The 22444-nt window shown below is 42.9% G+C and overlaps 2 protein-coding genes across 4 annotated transcripts in view; one reads left to right on the top strand and one right to left on the bottom strand.

Moving 5' to 3' along the window:
• The window catches only part of LOC709567 (olfactory receptor 7D4-like), a 44137-nt gene that overhangs the window by 8066 nt on the left and 13627 nt on the right, over positions 1 to 22444 (bottom strand). Inside the window, exons 2-3 of one of the 3 annotated variants that reach the window (XR_013408854.1) lie at positions 8502 to 8611; positions 1137 to 1204 (exon numbers count right to left, since the gene is read on the bottom strand). The exons of 1 other annotated variant lie outside the window; for it this stretch is intronic. The gene's annotated coding sequence lies outside the window, so the exon portion shown is untranslated. The remainder of the gene's footprint in view (positions 1 to 1136; positions 1205 to 8501; positions 8612 to 22444) is intronic. One more of the 3 variants, XM_028839062.2, reaches the window with a different exon arrangement.
• On the top strand, positions 13607 to 14545 carry OR7D4 (olfactory receptor, family 7, subfamily D, member 4). The gene is given in 1 exon segment (NM_001168329.1): positions 13607 to 14545. A coding segment is annotated over 1 exon segment (939 nt).

The raw sequence follows: 22444 nt of genomic DNA, 5'->3' as shown, positions 1-22444 counted from the left end.
CCCGTGCAAGCTTGCAGCTTGCTTTTCTATGTCTGCAGTTTGATTTTTCAGGCTGTTCTTTGTTAGAAAAGAAATGATTCTGGGGGATGCTTTTTGTTAAAAGGGAAACTCTTACCAAGGACTCTCTTACCCTCACTAGCTGCCTAAATAATTTATTTTTAGCTCCTGTATCATTAGTAGGTGTTCAAGAAACACAACTTTGGCAGTGATCTTGGCTCACTGTAACCTCCACCTCCTGGGTTCAAGTGATTCTCCTGCAGCAGCCTCCCAAGTAGCTGGGACTACAGGCGCACATCATCACGCCCAGCTAATTTTTGTATCTTTGGTAGAGACAGGGTTTCACCATGTTGGCCAAGATGGTCTTGATCACTTGACCTCGTGATCCGCCCACCTCGGCCTCCCAAAGTGCTGGGATTACAGCCTTGAGCCACCGCGCCAGGCCACCAAGGACAATTTAACCCAGTAAAGGAAACCACAGCCAACAGCATAGTCTATATTAAAACACTACAGCATTATCTCAGGCTATGTGCAGTGGCTGACACCTGTAATCCCAGCACTTTGGGAGGCCGAGGTGGGCGGATCACTTGAGGTCAGGAGTTAGAGACCAGCCTGGCCAAAATAGGGTGAAACCCCATCTCTACTAAAAATACAAAAATTAGCTGGTTGTGGTGGTGCAAGCCTGTAATCCCAGCTACCTGGGCGGCTGAGACAAGAGAGTCACTTGAAGACGGAGGCAGAGGTTGCAGTGAACCGAGATCATGTCATTGCCCTCCAGCCTGGGCCACAGAGCAAGACTCCATCTCAATCAATCAATCAATCAGTCAATCAATCAACAAACACTACAGCACTCCTCTTAAATTCATGAATAGGCCAAGGCAGTCTACTCAGCATCAATCATTTGAGATTCTCCTGAACATTTAAAGACATTGGTAAAATGAAATAAAGGAAATTGGCCTGAGTTTCAAATGTCAAAAACAATATTATTTTTTACATGGTACTGTGGACACTGAAGTAAAAAAATAATGATGACAACAACGGTATAGAATTCTTTAGTAATATTTGAAGTCAGATCTGCCAACAGCATAGTAAAATTATAAAAGAAAATCCAATCACATTAGAAACAAAATAGACAATACCTCGGGCAGGACAGGTCTTCAGTGAGTCTCATGAACTGGTGACTGGATTCAGGAAACTTACCAGGAACCTACAGTTTATGGCAGAGAGTGGAGAGGATTTAGAGACCATCAGAAAATCATACATTCAAGGCCTGGGCATTCCTAAGTGTTCCCGGAAAGAGGCTTCAGCTTCCAGAAGGAAAGAAAAGGAACAGAACAAGGGCTGCAAAAGACTGGTCTTGGTAAAAACTAAAGTACCTTTATTTTTTTTTTTTTTTTTTGGAGACGGAGTCTCGCTCTGTCGCCCAGGCTGGAGTGCAGTGGCCGGATCTCAGCTCACTGCAAGCTCCGCCTCCCGGGTCTATGCCATTCTCCTGCCTCAGCCTCCCGAGTAGCTGGGACTACAGGCGCCCGCCACCTCGCCCGGCTAGTTTTTTTGTATTTTTTTAGTAGAGACGGGGTTTCACTGTGTTAGCCAGGATGGTCTCGATCTCCTGACCTCGTGATCCGCCCGTCTCGGCCTCCCAAAGTGCTGGGATTACAGGCTTGAGCCACCGCGCCCGGCCTAAAGTACCTTTAAAATACAGGAACTTCAAGTCCGGGCGCAATGGCTCACACCTGTAATCCCAGCACTTTGGGAGGCTGAGGCCAGGTGGGGGGGGTGGGTGGCGGATCACCTGAGGTCAGGAGTTCCAGACCAGCCTGACTATGGAGAAACTCCGTCTCTACTAAAAATAGAAAATTAGCCAGGCGTGGTGGCGGGTGCTTCAGGAGGCTGAGGCAGGAGGATCACTTGAACCTGAGAGGCGGAGGCTGCGGTAAGCCAAGATCACGCCATTGCACTCCAGCTTGGGCAACAAGAGCAAAACTCTGTCTCAAAAAAAAAAAAAAAAAAAAAAAAATACAGGAACTTCATAGACTAAATAAATATGGGACTGTCCAAGCTCATTACTCCAAAGGTACAGCCCAGTACCCACTCTCTCTCCTCTTACCCTTCTTACCCCAGCAGCCCTTGTTGGGTCACACTGACTCTGATGATTGTCACTGATGCTTTCTCTTCTCCATGGTGTGTTCCTGGTAAACCCAATTGAGTTTTTCCCAAGGCTGGGATCAGAGAATGAAACTGAGGGGTGGCAGGGGCCGGTTTCCATTGCCTCAAGGGTTGAATTCTCAGAGAGCCTCATTAAATACATTGTTCTATTGTTTTTCCACCCTCCAAATAATTCAGCTCCCTTAGGGTACAAAGAAGATAGCAGAATGGAATTCAGGCAATTTTGCAGTGGTAGTGGGAGATGAATTTATTTTCTCCAAGGAGAAACTCTTCTTTCTTTAGTTGGATTCAAAAGTCACAAAGTATTCCCTAAGGAAAGTTTAATTTCTTTTTTCTTTTCTTTTCATTGATTGATTGATTGAGACAGAATCTTGCTCTCTCGCAAGATTGGAGTGCAGTGGTATGATCTCAGCTCACTGCAAACTCTGCCTCCCAGGTTCAAGAGATTCTCCTGCCTCAGCCTCCTGAGTAGCTGGAATTACAGGCACTCACCACCATGCCCAGCTAATTTTTGTAGTTTTTTTTTTTTAGTAGAGATGGGGTTTCACCATATTGGCCAGGCTGGTCTCTAACTCCTGACCTCCGGTGATCCACCCGCCTCGGCCTCCCAAAGTGCTAGGATTACAGGCACGAGCCACTGTTCCTGGCAGGAAAGTTTAATTTCTATAAGGAACCAAAACTCAGCAATCTTCTCTCTGGGATGTATCTCCCTTGAAGAAACCTTGGAGATTTTATGGATCCCTTGGTGTCCACAAGGTTATAGAGGCAAAGGGTCTTTTTGTAAAATTTACTTTTCTTTTGTTTTAACCACTTTATTGAAGTATGATTGAAACGTAAAAGCTGTAGACATGTAATGTAGACAACTGTTGGAACCGAACTGTCGATTCCTTCCTGGGCAGGGGTCGCCACGAAGGATCACTGACACGAGATTCACAGCAGAGAGTTATTAATTACTAGCGCGCTAGGGTCCCAAGCTCTAAGTTGGCCCTGGGACCCTGACTGCTTGTTACAGGCTGTTTTTATAGGCAAACACAAGTTCAAACACACCTTAGGGCGCGAAATTCAAACAAAGCTTTAGGCGCGTGGTAATTGGGTCTGTCTATGGCCTGAGCAAGGTGTCTTGTTCTAATTGGTTAGAGCAGGACCTTATGAGGTTTTTTCCTGGAGTTGTTGATTCCGGGAACTTCGAGGCAGGGTGGGACCCCCGGAATTGGCAGGGTGGGACCCCATGAGGTTGTTTCCCGGAATTGGCAGGGTGGGACCCTATCAGGGTGGGACCCTATCCAGAGCCACCTGGTGTTAATTTTTTTAAGTTCTTTTTTTATGAGGCCTAGTTTCTAAGTTTTATGCGGCCTAGTTTCACAACATGATGAGTTTGGAAACACGCATACATCCTTGAAACCATCACCACCATTATGGCTAGGGACATATCCATCACCTCTTAAAGTTTCAACTGCCTTTAATATTTTAATGTGTGATAACCACACATAAGATCTGTCTTTAAGCATATTTTTCTACACAATACATTACTGCTATCTACAAGCACTGTTTTGTACAGGAGATCTCCACAACTTATTAATCTTGCATCACTAGAGCCCTTTGTGGTTTAACCAACATCTCCCCATTTCCTCCCCTTTTCAGTCCCTGGGATTCACCATCTACTCCAAAGGGGTCCTTCCTGAAGGAAAGCAAATTGGTGAGTAGGTTTTGTCCTGGTGAAAGCACCAACAAAATGAGGAGCGAACAATAGTTTTTGACATTTTCTGGTGACATGGAAGCCTTTGTTGATTTTAGGAAGGGCTTCATTTATTACCTCTAAATAGAAGGGTAGGACAGTAACAGTCCATATGGAGTAGGTGAAGAGTGTGTATAGAGGAAATATAGGTGGCAAATGTACACCAACTATGAAGTTTTTTAGGGAAGGGGAGAGAAGAGAGAAAGCATAGCCTAAAGGGGGCATGGAGTATGGGAGAGTATTTTGAAAAATGTTTTTAATTGGACAATAGGGGAATGTGTTTGTAATGTCAAAGAGAATAAAAATAATTAATGCAGGTATTTGAATACACAGACACTGACTACAAAATTGGCAGGATGTAATATACACCATAAGACAAAGAGAAATCATAGTGTGCTACATCCCCAATATATAAAATCTATGGGTCCAAAAATCAAGGGTGGACAGTGAGAATGGCTATTATTATTTTTCTTTTTTCAGGTGGAGTCTCACTCTGTCGCCCAGGCTGGAGTGCAGTGGTGCGATCTTGGCTCACTGCAAGCTCCGCCTCCTGGGTTCACACCATTCTCCTGCCTCAGTCTCGGAATAGCTGGGACTACAGGTGCCCGCCACCACGCTTGTCTAATTTTTTGTATTTTTAGTAGAGACGGGGTTTCACCGTGTTAGCCAGGATGGTCTCGATCTCCTGACCTCGTGATCTGCCTGCCTTGGCCCCCCAAAGTGCTGGGATTATACGCGTGAGCCACCACAACAGGTAAGAATGGCTATTGTTAAAAAGTAAAAAAACAACAGATGCTAGTGAGGTTGTAGAGAAAAAGGAATGCATATACCCTGTCAGTGGAGGTATAAATTAGTTCATCCATTGTGGAAGACAGTGTGGCGATCCCTCAAAGACCTAAAGACAGAAATACCATTTCACCCAGCAATCCCATTACTGGGTATATACTCAGAGGAATATGTATCATTAGTCTATAAAGACACATGCATGCATATGTTCACTACAGCACTATTCACAATAGCAAAGGTATGGAACCAACCTAAATGTCCATAGACATTTAGATAGACTGGATAAAGAAAATATGGTATATATATACACCATGGAATACTATGCAGCCATAAAAAAGAATGATATCAGGCTGGGCGTGGTGGCTCAATTCTGTAATCCCAGCACTTTGGGAGGCCAAGGCGGGTGGATCACGAGGTTAAGAAATCGAGACCATCCTGACCAACATGGTGAAACCCTGTCTCTACTAAAAATACAAAAATTAGCTGGGCTTGGTGGTGCACACCTGTAGTCCCAGTTTCTCAGGAGGCTGAGGCAGGAGAACAGTTTGAACCTGGAAAGCAGAGGTTGCAGTGAGCCGAGATAGTGCCACTGCACTCCAGCCTGGTGACAGAGCAGGACTCTGGGGGGGAAAAAAAAAAAAAGAAAAAAAGGAGATCAATGTCCTTTGTAGAGACATGGATGGAGCTGGAGGCCATTATCCTTAGCAAAGTAATGCAGAAAGAGAAAAGCAAATACCGCATATTCTTACTTATAGGTGAAAGCTAAATGGTGAGAACACATGGACACAGAGAGGCGAACTACACACACTGGGGCCTTTCAGAGGATGGAGGGTGGGAGGAGGAAGAGGATCAAGAAAAATAACTAATGGGTACTAGGCTTAATAGCTGGGTGATGAAATAATAGCTGGGTACAACAAACCCCCATGACACAAGTTTACCTGCACAAGTAACAAACCTGCACTTGTACCCCTGAACTTGAGATAAAAGTTAAAAAAAAAGTCACGGGTAGAAGGTAGAAGGGTCCCTGCCTGACGTTCCTCCCAGGGAGCCACTTGGGGACTTCGTGCTTCTGTTCTCAAGTCTGACTTCCGTAGATTTAGGTCTTGGCTCCTAAAGGCTGTAAAAAGTAAAGTAGAGGCTCCTCTTCAAAGACTTTCCTCCCCGTCTAATTAGGAATAAATAGTAACTTCTCTTAGAAGCAAAATTTATTCAAAGACCCGTGCAAACATTCTTAATTATCTGCTAGCTGTAATAAAGAAATCAGTGTACTTTGTGTTCTTCGCTCCCACAATTTAGCCTAAATATTTGCCCTGGCATGCTTATACTGGTCCAAGCAAGCATTGGTCATAGCCTGTTCTTTTTATTTGAAGGTGTTTTTACCTTTCTCAGCATTCCACAAGTTATTTCCTCCTTCCTTTGTTGTCCTCTGCCTTTGCCTCTTTTTAAAAAGTTCTAAGTTGCTAGCCAATCGGGACAAATACAGAATGTGAGGTCTGGAGGCATCATACTACCTGATTTAAAACTATTTGACAAAGCTATAATATCCAAAACAGTATGGTGCTGGTATAAAAATAGATACATAGACCAATTGAACAAAATATGAACCCCAGAAATAAATCCATGTATTTATAGCCAACCGATTTTCAACAAAGGTGCCAAGGACTCACAAGGGGGAAAGGGCAGTCTCTTCAATAAATGGTGTTGGGAAAACTGGATATCCACACAGAGATGAATGAAATTAGATACTTATTTCACACTACATACAAAAATCCATTCAAAATGGATTAAAGTTTTAAATGTAAGACCTAAAATAGAAAAACTAGAAAATAACATAGGAGGAAAACCTCATGACCTTGGTCTGGGCAGTGGTTTTTTTGGATATGACCTCTGAAGCACAGGCAACAAAAGCAATAGACAAATGGAATTACATTAAACTATAGCAAAGGAAACAATAGAGTGAAGAGACAAACTACAGAATGAAGGAAAATATTTGCAAACTGTACACCTGATATGGGGTTAATATCCAAAACACATAAGAAACTCAAACAACTCAATAGGAAGAAAACAAATAACCCAATTTTAAAATGGGCAAAAGATCTGAAAGACATTTGTCGAAAGAAGACACACAGATGGACAACATATATTTTTATATGGGTTAACATCACTAATCATCAGGGAAATGCAAATCAAAACCACAATGAGATATCGCCTCACTTCATCTAGAATGGCTATTATATTAAAAAGACAAAAGATAGTAAGCGCTGGCGAGGATATGAAAAAAAGGAAACCCTTCTCCACTGTTGGTGGGAATGCAAATTAGTGAAGCCATTATGGAAAACAGTATGGAGGTTCCTCAAAAACTTAAAAATAGAACTACCATATGATCCAACCATCCTACTACTGGGTATGTATCGAGAAGAAACAAAGTCAGTGTGTGGAAGGGATATCTGCACTCCCATGTTTATTGGAGCATTATTCACAGTAGCCAAGACACAGAATCAACCTAGTTGTCTGCAAATAAATGAATGAAGAAAATGTGGAATATATACACAATGGAATATGATTCATCCATAAAACAGAAGGAAATCCTGTCATTTGCAACATGGATGAACCCAGAGAACACTGTGTTAAGTGAAATAAGCGAGCCACAGAAAGACAAATGTCACATGATCTCACTCGTATGTAGCATCTAACCAAGGTGATCTCAAAGAAATAGAATATAGATTTCAAAGAAGCAGAATATTGGTTACCAGACCCAGAGTGGTTTGGGAATGAGGAGCAGTGTTGGTGTAGTGCAGATGTTAGTAAAACAATACAAAATTACACTTATGTAAGAGAAGTAAGTTCAAGAGATCTATTGTACAGCAGGATGACTTTAGTTAATGATGATATATGGTATTATTTGAAATGCTATATCCACTCTCTTAGTGGATATTAAATATTCTCACCAGGAAAACAACTATGTGAGATAATGTATATATTAATTAGATACATTGAATGTCCACAGTGTATACATATTTCCAAATATCAAGTTGTACATGATACATAATTCTATAATTTAAAAAATATATAAAAATTAATTTGAGAAAAAATATTTAAAAAGAAACAGTATCTTTGTTTCCATAATTTTTTTTTTTTTTTGAGATGGAGTTTCACTCTTGTCACCCAGGCTGGAGTGCAATGGTGCTATCACCAGTGCAATGGTATCAGCTCACTGCTACCGCTGCCTCCTAGGTTCAAGTGATTCTCCTTCTTCAGCCTCCCTAGTAGCTGGGACAACAGGTATGCGCTACCTCACCCAGTTAATTTTTGTATTTTTAGTAGAGACGAGGTTTCACCATGTAGGCCAGGATGGTCTCAATCTCTTGACCTCACAATCTGCCTGCCTCGGCCTCCCAAAGTGCTGGGATTACAGGCATGAGCCACCGCGCCTGGCCCGTTTCCACAAATTTTCAATACCAACGGATCCATAAAATCTCCAAAGACTCTTCAAGGGAGGCACATCGCATGGAGATGATTCCTGAGTTTCGTTCCTTGCAGAAATTAACCTTTCCTTAGGGGAAAACTTGTGACTTCTAAATTAAACCAGTGAAAAGAATTTCTTCTTGGGGGAAATAAATCCATCATGCCCTACCACTGCCTATTTTGACACAAAATTAACTGAAAATTTTCCATTCTAGCATCTTCTTACTACTCAAAGGGAGCTGAACTGTTTGGAGAGTGGAAAGAAAACAGAACAATTTAATTAGGTGCTCTGAGAATTTAGCCCTTGAGACACTGGAAACTTTAAACATGCCCATTTAAACATGCTCACCTGTAATTCTCTGCTCCCAGCCTTTGGAAAAACCCAGTATGGCTTCCCAGGAACAGATAGTGGAGAAAACTTCAGTGATAACCATCAGAGTTAGTGTGACCCAGTGAGGGCTGGTGGGGTAAGAAGGAAAAGAGGAGAGAGAATGAGTACTAGGCTTTACCTCCACAGTAATGAGACTGGAAAGTCCCATACTTATTGAGTCTATGAAGGTGAAGTCCCTGTGCTTCGATGGTACTTGAGTTTTCACAGAAACCAGTGTTTCCCACCTTCTGTTCTGTTCCCTTCTCGCACCGGTTGGAATCCAGGGCCCGTCTTTAATAAGGTAGCTTCTGAACAGCCTCTAACTCTCCTGCACTCTTTCCTATAAACTTTAGTCTCCTGTTGAATTTCGTGCACCCAGTTACTTCTTCATTTAGTACTCACTGAAGATCTACTATGCTCAAGGTATTGTCTCTGTGTTCCTGACGTGATTGGATTTTTCTATTATAGTCTATATTTTTTCTGGCAGATTATTGGTTACCAGACCCAGAGTGGTTTGGGGATTTGGGGGTAAGGTTGATGTGGTGAAGATGGTGACTTATTTATAGCACTTACTAGTTGTTATGTTGTTGCTATTTCAGCTTAGTATCCACGATATCGTATACAAATAATACAATTATTTCTGATATTCAACATGCAGTCCAATTTTTTTTCTCATATTAAAAATCCCTTGGCTGAACATAGTGGCTCACATCTGCAATCCCATTACTTTGGGAAGCCAAGGCAGGCGGATCACTTGAGGCCAGGAATTCAAGATTAGCCAGGCTAACATGGTGAAACCCCATCTCTACTAAACAGCAACAAAAAGCCTGACACGTTGGCTTATGCCTGTAATCCCAGCTACTAGGGAGGCTGAGATGGGAGAATGGCTTGAACCCAGGAGGCAGAGGTTGCAGTGAGCTGAGGTTGCACCCCGCACTCCAGCCTGGGTGACAAAGACAGACAATGTCTCCAAAAAAAAAAAAAAAAATCCCTTTACATGTTCAGAAAAATGTCAAAAGATTGAAATTGTAGTAGACTGCCTTGGTGTATCCAGGAATTTAAACAGTTCACTGTTTTAACATAGCATATCTTGTTGCCTGTGGTATTAAAACCACCATTGTTTATTGGGTTAAGCAACTGTCCTTGGTTTCTTCCTTTATTGAGAGGATCTGCCCTGATTGAAAACCACATAAAAAATGATAACCTTTTTCAAATGCACTTTTTCTATTGTGATTATGCTTATGATTTCTCTTTACTGACCTGTTTTTGTGATGCATTATGCAGACGTTCTTATATGAAACCTGCTTCCATTGCTAGAGCTGGTATTACTACTTCATGAATCATTCTTTTAAAAGATATATGAATGTATGTTATTTACTGTACTATTAAATTTATGTCTATATTCAAACATGTCTTAAACTTGAAAGATTTCTATTTTGTTATAGTTGGCGCTTTGGTCTCAGTCTTTATAGAACATTTCAATTTGTACTTGCTCAGAATCAGTAATGTGTTGGGCACCATGTAAATCCTTGTTAAACAAATGATGAAACGAAATAATTGCAACCACTGTCTAAAACTAAATATAAGTTGACTAGTGTGAGAGGGACAAGGAGGAAGAATATAGGATGTTCTATTTCTAATCGTCAAATACGTACCCCACTTTCATTCTCTTCTCCATCTCACTGGCCTCTCAAATCCCCTTTTACAAGCTTAATAACCCATGGGACAATCTTGAATTCTCTTCTGTCAGCCTAGAAGATTTACTCTGTCATTTCCTTACTCTCCCTAATTAACAATGATTCGGCCAGGTGTAGTAGCTCACGTCTGTAACCCCAGCATTTTGGGAGCCCGAGGTGGAAAGATCACTTGGGTCAGGAGTTCGAGACCAGCATGGCCAACAAGGTAAAACCCCATCTCTATTAAAAATACAAAAATTAACTGAGCATGGTGGCACACGCCTATAATCCCAGCTACTCAGGAGGCTGAGGCAGGAGAATCGCTTGAACCTGGGAGGCAGAGGTTGTAGTGAGCAGAGATAGCGCCACTATACTCCAGCCTGGGCAACAGATCAAGACTCAGTTTCAAAACAGACAGACAAATAAACCAACCAACCAATGATCCACTCTTCCTCGCTCAGTCCAAATTTTCCTATCTCCGAGAAGCCTCTTCTATCCACTTTCCAGGACTAAAGTTGGTCCTCAGTGATTATTTTTCCGTCTTTAATTAATTAACATTCTCTAGGCATAAATAGTAACCACCTTTTTTCCATCATGAAAAATGCAAACTTGTTTTCAAATTTCAAAGTTGCCCCTTAGTTTTTTAGGATGATTTGATGTATAGAAATTTTAAAATTTTTATATCAAATTTATCCATCACATTCTTGGTGATTCACTGCCCTGATATTAATCCAACGTTCCCACTCGACTGCATGTGCACACAAGCACACATTCTCGCAGGCCTTGTCTTTGATTCTAATGGCTGTGTGCCTTTTTTTTCTCCTCTTGTGTATTTAGTCCACAGGCTTTTCTTCTTCTTGGAGGAATTCACTGGGCAGACATTCTTCGAAGCAGGGAAGCACAGGGGTCTTCCTGTTTGGTGGTCACAAGAGGTAACAGACCTGTTTTATTTATAATGATCAGATTTCCATCCTTGATGGCTGCCCCATGTAAGGGGGATATTGATAAATGATAACCATGAAGGACAGATTTATTGTGATGTTAAAAACAAAAGTTCAGGCCAGGCACCGTGGCTCACGCCTGTAATCTCAGCACTTTGGGAGGCCTAGGTGGGCGGATCACTTGAGACCGGGAGTTCAAAACCAACCTGACCAACATGGTGAAACACCAGCTCTACTAAAAATACAAAAATTAGCTGGGTATAGTGGTGCATGCCTGTGGTCCCAGCTATGTGGGAGGCTGAGGCACAAGAATCACTTGAACCTAGGAGGCAGAGATTGTAGTGAGCCAACATTGCACCACTGCACTCCAGCCTGGTGACAGAGTGAGACTCTGTCTCAAAAAAAAAAAGAAAAAGAAAAAGAAAAAGAAAAAAACAAAACTTCAAATGTATGAAATATCCATAGTATGACACACAAGTCATGGTAGAAAAATGACATGCATCATCTTATTTAATTTTCACTCTTCAATCCTCCCACACAGGGAATATTTACTACTCCTACCATGGAGATGAAGTAGCTGCAACTAAGAGTTCGAATAACTTTCTCAGTGTTACACAATAGTAAGTTGGTGGATTGATATGGTTTGACTGTGTCCCTATACAGTGAACCAGAGGCAGGTTACAGAAGAAATGTAGAATTTCAGTGCCCATAGAGGTGGTCAACATCTTCATCAGAAGAATGAATCAGGGAGACTAAGAAAATGATAAACCAAGATGCCAGAACCCGGAGGCCACAGAGGCAGGAGTTCATGATGACTGTGGGGTGCAGGGGGTGGTAGATCTCATTTTGAATTCCCATGTGTAAGGGGAGGGACCCAGTGGGAGGTAATTGAATCATGGGGGTGGGTCTTTCCCATGCTGTTCTCGTGATAGTAAGTCTCATGAGATCTGATGGTCCTATAAGGGGGAGTTTCCCCACACAAGGTCTCTCTCTTTGCCTGCCACCATCCATGTAAGATGTGACTTGCTCCTCCTTGCCTTCCACCATGATTATGAGGCTTCCCCAGCCAGGTGGAACTGTAAGTCCATTAAACATCTTTCTGTTGTAAACTGCCCAGTCTCAGGTACGTCTTTATCAGCAGAGTGAAAATGGACTAATGCATGGATCAAAATTTTATTATAAAAAGTCCAATTTCAGAAAATATTTTCCAAATCACAACTCTATACTGTACCTTGAAAGTTATGTATCTAAATTATCATAAAAGGAAAAGATTAATAAGATTAATAATAACAGTAGCAGTAATGACAGCTATCATTTGTTTTTTTTTTTTTTTTTTTTTTTTTGAGACGGAGTCTTGCTCTGTCCCCCTGGCTGGAGTGCAATGACACTATCTCGGCTCGCTGCAAGCTCCGCCTCCCGGGATCATGCCATTCTCCTGCCTCAGCCTCCTGAGTAGCTGGGACTACAGGCGCCCGCCACCGCGCCTGGCTAATTTTTTTGTACTTTTAGTAGAGACGGGGTTTCACCGTGTTAGCCAGGATGGTCTCGATCTCCTGACCTTGTGATCCGCCCGCCTCGGCCTCCCAAAGTGCTGGGATTACAAGCGTGAGCCACTGTGCCCGGCCCATTTGTTGATATTCTTACTGCGCATATGGCATTTTTAAACCTCAATAAGTTGTATCAATAATTTAAAGGAAGGAAGAAAGCACTGAGAGTTAACTGTAACATCACTTCCAAGCACTGGGTCACAGAATACTGTTTGGATTGAAAATCCACATCTTAATAACTATTGTACATCTATTAGAATGAAGGAAGCATGGGGATTATCAAGGAAAAGACATGACATACCTTTAGTTATTCTGGAAGATTCACACCAAAGAAGAAATTGATTTAAGTTCATAGATACAAATGGGGGAATTAAAATTGGTGAATAAATGAAAAAAAGAATTTTTTTTTTTTTTTTTTTTGAGATGGAGTCTCACTCTGTCACCAGGCTGGAGTGCAGTGCCATGATCTTGACTCACTGCAACCTCCGCCTCCTGGGTTCAAGTGATTCTCCTGCTTCAGCCTCCTGAGTAGCTGGGACTACAGACGTACGCCACCACACCCAGCTAATTTTTGTATTTTTAGTAAAAACAGCGATTCACCATACTGGCCAGGATGGTCTCCATCTCTTGACCTCATGGTCTGCCCACCTTGTCCTCCCAAAGTGCTGGGGTTACAGGCGTGAGCCACTGCACCCGGCCAGAGAGATTGATTTCTAAAAATTAGAGAACAGCTGGATAACTCTTTACAAATAAAAATAAGATACCACTTCCTGAGAGATTCACTGTCTTTGGAAGGACTCCAGGAAGGGTGACAAATGTCCATCAGAAGGTGATACTGTAAAGTGATAACAAGCTGAGCTGCCACTTGCTGTTCATTAAATGTTGCTTTTTCCTCCTTCCCCAGCAGATACACCAGCTACATGGAAGCAGAAAACCTTACAGAATTATCAGAATTTCTCCTCCTGGGACTCTCAGGTGCTCCTCAACTGCAGCCCGTCCTCTTTGGGCTGTTCCTATCCATGTACCTGGTCACGGTGCTGGGGAACCTGCTCATCATCCTGGCCGTCAGCTCTGACTCCCACCTCCACACCCCCATGTACTTCTTCCTCTCCAACCTGTCCTTTGTCGACATCTGTTTCATCTCCACCACAGTCCCCAAGATGCTGGTGAATACACAGGCACAGAGCAAACACATCTCCTACGTGAGGTGCCTCACTCAGGTGTATTTTTTAATGATGTTTGCTGGAATGGATAATTTCCTACTGGTCGTGATGGCCTATGACCGGTTTGTGGCCATCTGCCACCCCCTGCACTACACGGTCATCATGAACCCCTGCCTCTGTGGCCTCCTGGTTCTGGCATCTTGGTTCATCATTTTCTGGGTCTCCCTGGTTCATATTCTACTGATGAAGAGGTTGGCCTTCTCCACAGGCACTGAGATTCCCCATTTCTTCTGTGAAGTGGCTCAGGTCCTCAAGGTGGCCCGCTCTAACACCCTCCTCAATAACATTGTCTTGTATGTGGCCACGGCACTGCTGGGTGTGTTTCCTGTAGCTGGGATCCTCATCTCCTACTTTCAGATCGTCTCCTCCTTAATGAGGATGTCCTCCACCGAGGGCAAGTACAAAGCCTTTTCCACCTGTGGGTCTCACCTCTGTGTGGTCTCCTTGTTCTATGGAACAGGACTTGGGGTCTATCTCAGTTCTGCTGTGACCCATTCTTCCCAGAGCAGCTCCATGGCCTCAGTGATGTATACCATGGTCACCCCCATGCTGAACCCCTTCATCTATAGCCTGAGGAACAAGGATGTGAAGGGGGCTCTGGGGAGACTCCTCAGCAGGACAGCCTCTTGTCCATGACAAATGAGGGCCTCAGAACTAAGAGGACATTGCATACCCATAAGGCAAATGTTGTGGGTTTAAATATCTGGCTCTTTTTCTCTTTTAAAAGATGTGCTTGATGTGATTTTTTGTTGTTGTTGCTGCTTTTTTTTGTTGTTGTTTTTGAGACGGAGTCTCGCTTTGTCGCCCAGGCTAGAGTGTAGTGGCGCAATCTCGGCTCACTGCAACCTCCACCTCCTAGGTTGAAGCAATTCTCCTTCCTCAGCCTCTTGAGTATCCGAGATTACAGGGGTGTGCCACCATACCCAACTGATTTTTGTATTTTTAGTTGAGACAGTGTTTCACCATATTGTTCAGGCTGGTCTTGAACTCCTGACCTCGTGATCTGCCCGTCTCAGCCTCCCAAAGTGCTAGGATTACAGGTGAGAGCTACTGTGCCTTGCCGATGTGTTTTTTTTTTTTAAATCAAAAACAGCTGTGACTTTGCTTTTGTTTTTGTGTTAGTTTCTCCTAAAAACTCCCTCTGTAAACCCTTTTTGACTTTTCTTTCCTAGATGCTTCCCATAAAGTTCCATCTTTGATCAATTTTCTTACCACCCTTTCTGAGACTTCTAATTTGGTGTGTATAGCACTTCCAATATCAAGTGCCTACCTGGTTTCCTCAAAGTATAGTTTTTTTCTTGTCCTCTGGATAGGAAATAAAGTGAAAATCATAGTCATATAAAAAAAATGTTTACAATACTGGGACAGTGCTTATTGCTTTACATGTGTAATGGTATTCAATCCTGAAAATATTTCATGAGAAGTTTTGTGTCATTCACTGTATTTCTCAGAGGAGGAGACTGAGATGGACGTAGAGTATATCCTAACAATCTGATACTTTGCCCACACTTCTAACTTTGCCATCCTACTTTCCATAAAAACAGTGATATAAAATTATTGGGGCACAGTGGCTCACACCTATCTTCCCAGCTACTTGGAGGGCTGAGGCAACAGAATCACTTGAGCCTACGAGTTTGAGGTTGTAGTGAGCTATGATCGTGGCACTGCAACCCAGCCTGGGACCCAGCCTGGGTGACAGAGCAAGACCCTGTCTCTCAAACCAAAAGCAAACACAAAAGCAAAGAATGATGATGTGATTTTCAACTTCAAATTATGACTCTACATTTGAAAGCTGGTTGGGTCAAATGGTTCATAGTCATATATTGCCCAGAATGACTCAGACGTGCTATCCCTTTGAAATACAAGCCCTATAAGCCCACAGAAATCAGTCGTGGAGTCTGGGAGCACAAACCCCTTAGGTGTCTCACTACAGGTGATGTTAGGCAAGGCCAATCTTGTTCCAACTCTTGATTTGTGGGCCGACATATTCGATATCATAAAGATATCATCATTTTGATAATATCAAAAGATATCACTTTTCACTGATTTTGGAATGCATACTAATCTTAATTTGCATCCTGCAAATTTGGTAGCCAGTATTTTCAGTTTATTCAAATACCTGCAATAAATATTTGTCTTTGAAATAAAACTCATGTGGCAGAGGTTGCAGTGAGCCGAGACTGTGCCACTGCACTCCAACCTGGGCGACAGAGCAAGACTCTAATAAAATAAAATAAAATAAATAACTTAGAAAGTATAATTGCATTGTTTGTAACTCTAAAGATAGTTGAATGATGAATACCTCATTCTCCACAACGTGGTTATTTCACATTGCATTCCTGTATCAAAATATTTCATCTACCTCATACATATATACAGCTACTATCTATGCACAAAAATTAAAAATGTTTAAAAAACATTTTTAAAGAAAAATAAAAGTGGAAGAGAAGTGAATGACCACTGAAGGAACAGAGCCTCCTCTTCTCATTAAAACCTCTTCTGTCCTCTGCGTTCGCACCACCAAGTTACAGAGACGATAACCACATCAGATTCTTTATTTTAGTTTTAAAATGTAATGGGGCCGGGCGCGGTGGCTCAAGCCTGTAATCCCAGCACTTTGGGAGGCCGAGACGGGCGGATCACGAGGTCAGGAGATCGAGACCATCCTGGGTAACACAGTGAAACCCCGTCTCTACTAAAAATACAAAAACTTAGCCAGGCGAGGTGGCGGGCGCCTGTAGTCCCAGCTACTCGGGAGGCTGAGGCAGGAGAATGGCGTGAACCCGGGAGGCAGAGCTTGCAGTGAGCTGAGTTCCGGCCACTGCACTCCAGCCTGGGTGACAGAGCGAGACTCAGTCTCAAAAAAAAAAAAAAAAAAAAAAAAAAGTAATGGGAGTCTCTTACATCTGCAAATCCACTGAATGAACCATGTAAACAAAGAAGTAGGCCTTCTATGAGAAAAATATGTTGCTACTTGTTTCTTTTTTTTTTTTTGGAGGTGGGAGTCTTGCTCCGTTGCCCAGGCTAGAGTGCAGTGGCATGATCTCAGCTTACTGCAACCTCCATCTGCTGGGTTCAAGCAATTCTCCTGCCTCAGCCTCCCAAGTAACTGGGATTAAAGGCGTGCACCACCATGCCCGGCTAATCTTCTGTATTTTTAATAGAGACAGGGTTTCACCATGCTGACCAGGCTGGTCTCGAACTCCTGACCTTGTGATCCACCCACCTCAGCCTCCCAAAGTGCTGGGATTACAGGCATGACCCACCACGCCCCGCCGCTGCTTTCATTCTTGAGGCTCAGATTTATGTTTCTAAGGAGGACTTTCTATTTTACTTACTTGACTATTTTACCTTCTACACTCTTTTGTGATTTGAGATTTTATGCATTGGCAATTTATGTTTTTGCTAAATCGGATAAGACCCTAATTCTTTCTGTCTGATTGATCTATGTTGGTATGTAAGAAACTGCTGATTTTTGCACCCTAACTTGGTCACAATATATAGCACTTAAGCATTTCCCCGTATCTAACAAGACTGCAATCAGATGTCAGCCAGGGTTGCAGTCATCTCAGGGATTGACTGGAGAGGATCTGCTGTGAAGCTCACTCACATGGGTGTTGGCAGTGTTTAGGTTCTTGCAGGATGATGGCCTAAGGCCCTTCAGTTTGTTGCCACAAGGGACTCTCATGGGCAGCTCACATATGCCAGCTGAGTTGTCACTGCAGGGAAGCAGGACACAGAGCAACAGAGGCCAGGCCTATCCTTCTACCAGGACGTGGGTCTCTAAGCCCCCAAGACCATGGAGATTTCCCTCTGCCTTCCAGTAGAGTTCCTCACCATTCAAGACATTGTACTGTCGGCTGGGCGCAGTGGCTCAAGCCTGTAATCCCAGCACTTTGGGAGGCCGAGGCGGGTGGATCACGAGGTCAGGAGATTGAGACCATCCTGGCTAACATGGTGAAACCCCGTCTCTACAAAAAAATACAAAAAATTAGCCGGGCGAGGCCGTGGGTGCCTGTAGTCCCAGCTACTAGGGAGGCTGAGGCAGGAGAATGGCGTGAACCTGGGAGGCGGAGCTTGCAGTGAGCTGAGATCACGCCACTGCACTCCAGCCTGGGCGACACAGTGAGACTCCGTCTTGGGGAAAAAAAAAAAAAAAAAAAGACATTGTACTGTCAGAAAAATTCCATGTAGAACTGGCAGATGGACATGTCTTCCTCTCCTCTGCACTGGATATTTCTACAGACTTAACAATGCTCTCCTGGACCTTCAGACAAAATAAGCCACCCTGGTTCCCCTTCCCCACAAGCTCTCAGCCCAGCATCACAATAAGCTGCAGCAATTCTGCACCTAAATTCAGCAAGTGTCCCTAGCAGCTTCTGATTGTTGCTCATCAAGAAAGTGCTTATCTGACTTCAGGCGGAGAATCCCCCTGGTGTAGACTCTGTGTTGTGTGTGTGTGTGTATGTGAGATCACCTCGTGAATTCTTTAATGAAATGTACTTTCTTTTGGCCTGCCTTTATTCAAGTAGATAAAATAGGTTGTGTGGAAGTTATGGAGTTTTTGTTTTGTTTTGTTTTGAGATGTCTTGCTCTGTTGCCCAAGCTGCAGAGAAGCAGCACAGTCATAGCTCACTGTGGCCTTGAATTCCTGGGCCCAAGCAATCCCCCTGTGCCACTATGTCCAGGTAATTTTATTATTTTCTTGAAGAGATGGAATCTTGCTATGTTGCCCAGGCTGGTCTTGAACTTCTGGTCTCAAGTGACCCTCCTACTTCAGCCTCCCAAAGCGGTGGGATTATAGGTGTGAGCCACCATGCCCAGCCAGATATTGTGGTTCTCTATTATCTTTCACATTCCACCCATGGCTCAGTGGTATCTGGGTGAGGAACTCAACAGTATTTGTCATTGACTGATGTAATAAATATAAGTATATATTCCAACAAGTTGAATGTGGAAGAAAGGACGCTATTTGTCAGTGTATCAATAAATACTAAGTAAATATGGGGGCACAAATGATCAAATGACAGGAATGTAGAGATAGATTGGATCAGAAGATGCTAGGAGTTGGGAGCTTTTAAAATGTTTGGGTAGTAGCAAAAATAGTGTTCTAATCAGTACATTTGATATGTCTCCTCAGACAGCCTCTCAGTTAAGTTCTTATCACAACTCTACACATGAACTTGTTCAATAGAAAACATGTTTTGTTTTAGCCGGGCGTGGTGGCTCACGCCTGTAATCACACCACTTTGGGAGGCTGAGGCTGGCGGATCACAAGGTCAGGAGTTCGAGACCAGCCTGACCAATATGGTGAAACCCTGTCTCTAATAAAAATACAAAAATTAGCCGGGCATGGTGGCGCACAGCTGTAGTCCCAGCTACTTGAGAGGCTGAAGCAGGAGAATTGCTTGAACCCGGGAGACAGAGGTTGCGGTGAGATGAGATTATGCCACTGCACCCCAGCCTGGGCAACAGAGCTAGACTGTGTCTAAAAAACAACAACAAAAAAAGAAGTATGTTTTGTTTTATACTCAAGGTCACAGTTTGTAATATCGTCACTTGTATATTCTGAGAATACTCATTTAAAATTAACTTTTTAAATTTTTTAAAAACTGTAGCGACAGGGTCTCACTATGTAGCCAAGGCTGGTCTCAAACATCTGCCTGAAACTTTCCTCCCAAATCAGCCTCCCAAAGTGCGGGATGACAGGCATGAGCCACCATGCCAGGCCCAAAAATTAACTTCCTCAATGTTAACTTTAATAATAGGGGCTATCATTTCAAGGGAAACTAACATTTGACTGGTTAATGGCACCATGACATAAAATCATTGCATGGCCTTGGAAGAAAAGATCATTTAGTTTACTGCTGAGGAACATGGGGCTCAGAAAGGACTCTGAGTTACCAAAAGTCCCATGTTTAAGAGCCCAGTAGGTGAGTGACGTAGGCTCCGCAAATCCCACGTATTTTCTACCATCTGCATATTCTCTCCCAATTGAAGTTTGTCACATTGCTTTTGGTTGGCTACTGTGAACCACCCAAACATTTCCCATCACAAGGTATTAATCCATCATAGCACTCTTCTAAATATTAAAAGTGCCAACAAAGCATTACCAGTGGAGAGAGTCCACCACGTGACATCAAACAGCAGCATTAGACCAGGCACGGTGGCTCACGCCTGTAGTCCCAGCACTTTGGGAGGCCAAGGTGGGTGGCTCAACTGAGGTCAGGAGTTTGAGACCAGCCTGGCCAAACATGGCAAAACCCCATGTCTACTAAAAATACAACAATTAGCCGGCCATGATGGTGCATGCCTGTAGTCCCAGCTACTCGGGAGGCTGAGGCAGGAGAATCGCTGGAGCCCAGGAGGTGGAGGTTGCAGTGAGCCAAGATCATGCCATTGCATTCCAGCCTGGGAAACAGAGCAAGACTCTGTCTCAAAAAGAAAAAAAAAAAAGAAAAAAACAACCAGCATTAGTGTCCCACTTACCAAATTCTTTGACTATCCTTTAGGTGAAATAAAAGAGCTAATGTTTGCTGGTGACATGGACTTCTGGTAGCTCAGGGTAAAGTAAAAGAAGAAAACCTTGAAATTATTTATGAAATTGGTGATTTAACAATCCCTAGACATCATTAGAGTCACACAGCAACTGGAAATAGGGCACTACCACTTAAACTTCAGTTGGACACTCTTCACAAAGACATATTTTAAAAGCAGTTTCCTTTCATCAGCACATTTTAAAAAACATTCTGCTTGCAGACAACTCCAACGTACTTTTGTTCCTCAGTCAAGGTTCGGTCAGGAATAGAAATCAGGGCTGGGCGCGTGGCTAACACTTGTAAAGCCAGCACTTTGGGAGGCTGAGACAAGTGGATCACCTGAGGTCGGAAGTTCCAGATAAGCCTGGCCAACAATGGCGAAACCCCATCTCTACTAAAAATACAAAAATTAGCCAGGCATGGTGGCAGGCACTTGGAATCTCTGCTACATGGGAAGCTGAGGAAGGAGAATGGCTTGAACCTGGGAGGCAGAGGCTGCAGTGAGCCGAGATCATGCCACTGCACTCCAGCCTGGGTAACGAGTAAAACTCTGTCTCAAAAAAAAAAAAAAAAAAGAATAGAAACTAATCTAGTTATTTTAATGAAGAGAATTGAACAGAGGGAGTTGGCTGGATTGTTACTGCAGGACAAAGGCAAAAGGATACAATGTAGTAACAGAGACAGTAACCAAAGGCAGCAGCCTCTAAACACTGACGCAGACATAGGGGTGTACTAGAAGGTGGTCGTGAAGTATACCGAACTTTCAGTGTAGTGAAATTTAGTGTTCATGAAAGTCTGTAACAAGAACAGCAGGTGGAAAATACAGCAGTAACTTCAAGAGCCGCAACCTAGCATGAAACAGCTGAGTGGAGAAAGGTGGGAAGGGAACAGAAAAATAATGGCTTAGAAACCAGAATAATGAGACCACCACAAATCTTCTCTCCTAGCTACTTTGAAATATGCAATCAATTACCACTAACTAGAATTCCCCTACTGTATTACGAAACGCTAGAACTTCTTTCTTATATCTAACTGCATTTTTGTACCCTGTAAACATCTCTTCATGCTCCACTCCTTCCTTCCCTTACCAGCCTCTAGTAATTACCATTCTACTTTATACCTTCACGAGATTCACGTTTTTAGCTCGTAAGAGTGGGAACATGCAATATTTGTCTTTTCATGCCTGGCTTATTTCACTTAAATGAATGACTTTGTTTCATCCATGTTGCTGCAAATGACTCACTTTCATTTTTTTTTTTTGAGATGCAGTCTCGCTGTGTTGCCCAGGCTGGAGTGCAGTGGCGCCATCTCGGCTCACTGCAAGCTCCGCCTCCTGGGTTCACGCCATTCTCCTGCCTCAGCCTCCCAAGTAGCTGGGACTACAGGCGTCCACCACCACGCCCAGCTAATTTTTTGTATTTTTTTTTAGTAGAGACAGAGTTTCACTGTGTTAGCCAGGATGGTCTCGATCTACTGATCTCGTGATCCACCCGCCTCGGCCTCCCAAAGTGCTGGGATTACAGGCGAGAGCCACCATGCCTGGCTGACTCACTTTCATTTCTTAAAGGCTGAATGGTATACCTTTGTGTATCTATCCCACGCTTCATAAAAAATGAAAGAAAAATAAGCAAATTTTAAAAAATCAGTGATAGCATGTGAAGTTTTAGGGACGTTGTTACCATGTTATCCTTTTCTATTTTCCCTTTTAGTATGCACAAGAGTGAAATTCAAAGAAAATCTGTACGTATATAAATCAACGTTTTCAACAAATTCCAAGTGCTTACTAAAAATACCCAGCATCATGACAATCTGTATATTGCTGGATAATGAATTTGAAGAAGACAGTTGAAGAAAATCACATTGTCTAGTGCTGCAATCAGCTCTTTTGTACCTTACCTATATGAGCGTGATCCCTTGAGGAAGTTCGTCTGAACCATCACTGGTGCTTTTAAAACTTCTCAGACCCACACAGGTTTAAGTAAATCAAAATCTCTGG

This window comes from Macaca mulatta, chromosome 19, assembly GCF_049350105.2.
Source record: "Macaca mulatta isolate MMU2019108-1 chromosome 19, T2T-MMU8v2.0, whole genome shotgun sequence".
NCBI lineage: Eukaryota > Metazoa > Chordata > Mammalia > Primates > Cercopithecidae > Macaca > Macaca mulatta.
Note: the sequence above shows the minus strand (reverse complement) of the source record. Positions and strands in the feature narration are given on the sequence as shown.